This window comes from Mastomys coucha, unplaced genomic scaffold, assembly GCF_008632895.1.
Source record: "Mastomys coucha isolate ucsf_1 unplaced genomic scaffold, UCSF_Mcou_1 pScaffold11, whole genome shotgun sequence".
NCBI classification, from domain to species: Eukaryota; Metazoa; Chordata; class Mammalia; order Rodentia; family Muridae; genus Mastomys; species Mastomys coucha.
Window position 1 is genome coordinate 29,848,897 of NW_022196893.1, and position 3,745 is coordinate 29,852,641.

The 3,745-nt window shown below is 54.4% G+C and overlaps 1 protein-coding gene across 3 annotated transcripts in view; it reads left to right on the forward strand.

The window, feature by feature from the left end:
- The window catches only part of Cacnb3 (calcium voltage-gated channel auxiliary subunit beta 3), a 13,362-nt gene that overhangs the window by 7,672 nt on the left and 1,945 nt on the right, over positions 1-3,745 (forward strand). For all 3 annotated transcript variants that reach the window (XM_031354891.1, XM_031354883.1, XM_031354901.1), the window contains exons 3-12: positions 102-224; positions 744-859; positions 1,123-1,187; positions 1,392-1,411; positions 1,605-1,685; positions 1,842-1,900; positions 2,052-2,161; positions 2,538-2,689; positions 2,930-3,025; positions 3,129-3,278. In XM_031354891.1, coding sequence (XP_031210751.1) covers positions 102-224; positions 744-859; positions 1,123-1,187; positions 1,392-1,411; positions 1,605-1,685; positions 1,842-1,900; positions 2,052-2,161; positions 2,538-2,689; positions 2,930-3,025; positions 3,129-3,278 — 972 coding nt within the window. The remainder of the gene's footprint in view (positions 1-101; positions 225-743; positions 860-1,122; positions 1,188-1,391; positions 1,412-1,604; positions 1,686-1,841; positions 1,901-2,051; positions 2,162-2,537; positions 2,690-2,929; positions 3,026-3,128; positions 3,279-3,745) is intronic.

The following is a 3,745-nucleotide window of genomic DNA, read 5'->3' on the forward strand; positions in this document are numbered from 1 at the left end:
CCCGTGAGGTACTCCGAGGGTCTGTCTCTCATTGCCCCACCCCCACCCCGTGAGGTACTCCGAGGGTCTGTCTCTCATTGCTCTAATGATCAAATCCCCAGCACAAGCCCGTGGCATTTGCTGTGAGGACCAATGTCAGCTACTGTGGAGTTCTGGATGAGGAGTGCCCAGTCCAGGGCTCTGGAGTCAACTTTGAGGCCAAAGATTTCCTGCACATTAAAGAGGTGATGTAATGAGCCTTATTGTCCCCAGAAGCCCGCTCTAACACTCAATTCTCCCTGTTCTCCCCAGAAGCCCGCTCTAACACTCAATTCTCCCTATTGTCCGTAGAAGCCTGCTCTTAATTCTGCACTTAATTCTCCCGTTTGCTGTCCCAGGCCCCAATGGCTCGTTAGTTCTATATCTAAAGTAATTCCCAGCTCCTCCAGTTTCATCTGCGCACACCTGTAGGCCCCTCACTCAGGACCTGATTCCAAGGTTCCTACCAGTCTCAGACCTGGCTTGGTCCTGAGTTCTGTGTCTAAGAGGGAGGGTAGAGTGAGTAACCAGCCAGTGGTCTCCTGTGACATCCGGGATTCCACACCCTGAAGTGCAACGGCTTGAGGCTTAAACCTGGCTGCTCTGCTCTGTGATGCCACTCCACACTTCTTGGCCCTTCCTCTGCCTTCCTGGTGCCAGCTTCCCAGAGTCTCCCTGGGCAAGCACCTCTCATACAGCTCCTCCCTCTTCTCATTCCCTCCCAGAAGTACAGCAATGACTGGTGGATCGGGAGGCTAGTGAAAGAGGGCGGAGACATCGCCTTCATCCCCAGCCCCCAGCGCCTGGAGAGCATCCGGCTCAAACAGGAACAGAAGGCCAGGTGAGAACAGTGCTGAGATTCAATACACATACACACACACCCAAACACATAACACTGCACCCACAGAACACAGCTACACACACACACACAAACACACACACACACACATAACACTGCACCCACAGAACACAGCTACACACACACACACACACACACACACACACACACACACACACGCTCAGCTGTCATAAATGTAGTTACTAATTTGTCAAACATTAACATATAGAACTGTGTCAACGTTTTACCATCCCCCTTTCTGTCAGGAGAACTGGGAACCCTTCCAGCCTGGGTGACATTGGCAACCGGCGCTCTCCTCCTCCGTCTCTAGGTAGCCTCCCTCAGCTTACCCACCTTGGGTAGGCAAATAAGACGCAGTGGAAGGAAGTCCTTCCCAGTGAACTGTGTGAGCAGGGGCTGGTGGAGGGATCAGACTAGCAGGGAGAGTCCATTGCCTCCCCTGGGGAAGGGACTCCCAAGCCCCCAGGCCCTTTCCCTCCACCAACTTTAATCTTTTATTTCCTTTTCCAAAAAGCCAAGCAGAAGCAAAAGCAGGTGAGTCAGAAGGGACCTGGGCCCGGGGGGGATCATGGATTTTGGCTCTGGGGACCCTCCTGGTCAGCCACTGCTGACGTCTACAGAACCAGAGGGGAGGGCTCCCAGAACTCTCCACTCTGACCCCAGAGCAGTCAGGCCTAAAGTGGGCAATGAGACCAAGATTTTGTCTGACCTCCTGGCCATTCTGCAGGCGGAACATGTGCCCCCGTATGATGTGGTACCCTCCATGCGGCCCGTGGTGCTGGTGGGACCCTCTCTGAAAGGTTATGAGGTGAGGAAGTTCCCAAGCCTAGAGTTACCCTACCAAAGCTGCCACAGTGGGAAATGTCTGTGCAGAGGGTGTGATGGAGGGTGTGAACTCTACCTCGGTGTCCCGCTGCTAGGGGCTGGGGGGAGCCCTCTGTCAGTGCCTTGCCCTCCCCTCCAGGTCACAGACATGATGCAGAAGGCTCTCTTCGACTTCCTTAAACACAGGTTTGATGGAAGGTAAGCTGCCCTGGCCTGGAATGGGATGAGAATCGGGAGGCCTGGAATTTCCTGCTCATGCATGCCCAGAGCTAGTCTCCTCTTAAGGAGAATTAGGGGGCTGGGTAAAGAACCCTTGGCTTAGACGGCAGTATGCGATCCTCCACACCAGAATCTCCATCACCCGGGTTGCAGCCGATCTCTCACTGGCCAAGCGGTCTGTGCTCAACAATCCTGGCAAGAGGACTATCATTGAGCGCTCCTCCGCCCGCTCCAGCATTGGTGAGGAGTCCTTTGTTCCTGGTTCTCAGCCTACTTGATGCTAGTGAAAACCTTTAACTCCTTGTCTTCTTGCCCATGCCCCACCACCTGCCCCAAGTACTGCCTTCCCCACTTGCCCAGTCCTCTGCCTGTCCAGGCTGGCAGGTCCTTCCTGTCCACCATGGAGCAGCTCTGGCAGTAAGCAGTGGCCAGAGCCTCTGGTGAGCTGCTTCCCTTCCTCAGCTGAAGTGCTCCCCTTCCTCAGCTGAAGTGCTCCCCTTCCTCAGCTGAAGTGCTCCCCTTCCTCAGCTGAAGTGCTCCCCTTCCTCAGCTGATGTGCTCCCCTTCCTCAGCTGAAGTGCTCCCCTTCCTCAGCTGAAGTGCTCCCCTTCCTCAGCTGAAGTGCAGAGTGAGATTGAGCGCATATTCGAGCTGGCCAAATCCCTGCAGCTAGTGGTGTTGGACGCTGATACCATCAACCACCCAGCACAGCTGGCCAAGACCTCGCTGGCCCCCATCATCGTCTTTGTCAAAGTGTCCTCGCCAAAGGTAAGTGAACTGGGTCCCTGGGGTCCCACAGATGTCCCCTAGAAGACAGTGCACCTCAGCTTGGGCCCTGCCAGGAGTAACCGGCTTCTTTTCCTACCATCCCTTAACACTCAGAGTCCCCCTCACCTGGGAGGACTAATGTCCTATCACAGGTTGGGAATTGAGCCTAGTTCTTAGACCCAGCTCTCACCAGAGCCCCAAGAAACGCCACGCCTCCCTCTGCCCTTCTCCTACCGGCAGGTACTGCAGCGACTGATCCGTTCCAGGGGAAAGTCCCAGATGAAACACCTCACCGTACAGATGATGGCGTACGATAAGCTGGTCCAGTGCCCACCAGTGAGTGCTTGGGGTCCGCTGCGGCCACGCCCTATCCCAGGGTGCAGAGGTAGAGCTCCGCACTGCCGTGGAGAAGGCAAGCTCCCGTGTCCTCTCTGTCCAGGAGTCATTCGATGTGATTCTGGACGAGAACCAGCTGGACGACGCCTGCGAGCACTTGGCCGAATATTTAGAGGTTTACTGGCGAGCGACTCACCACCCAGCCCCTGGCCCCGGACTGCTGGGTCCGCCGAGCGCCATCCCTGGACTTCAGGTAACCGTTTCTAGTGGGCACAAATGGGCAGGCTTCTCCAGTCAAGGAAAAGCTCCTGACCAAGGGTTATTCTTGGTCTGTATGTGAAATGGAGGGACGCTGAGATGGGCAGCTCTGCAGACCTGGGGCACACAGGTCAAGGGATTCCTGATTGGACAGCACAGTGACTGAGATCGGAGATGGTCTACAAAGGAAACACTCTCTCCACACCTACCTCTTGGGCACTTTTTAAGGGAGAGCCTGGATTTTTTTTTTTTAAGACTTATTTATTTCTTTTATGAGTACAGTGTAGCTGTAGAGATGGCCTTGAGCCTTGTGGTAGCTGAAATGAAGGTTGCTCGCTCTGGCCTAAAGATTTATTTATTGCCGGGCAGTGGTGGCGCATGCCTTTAATCCCAGCACTAGGGAAACAGAGGCAGGTGGATTTCTTTTTTTGTTTTGTTTTATTTTGTTTTTGTTTTTTTTTT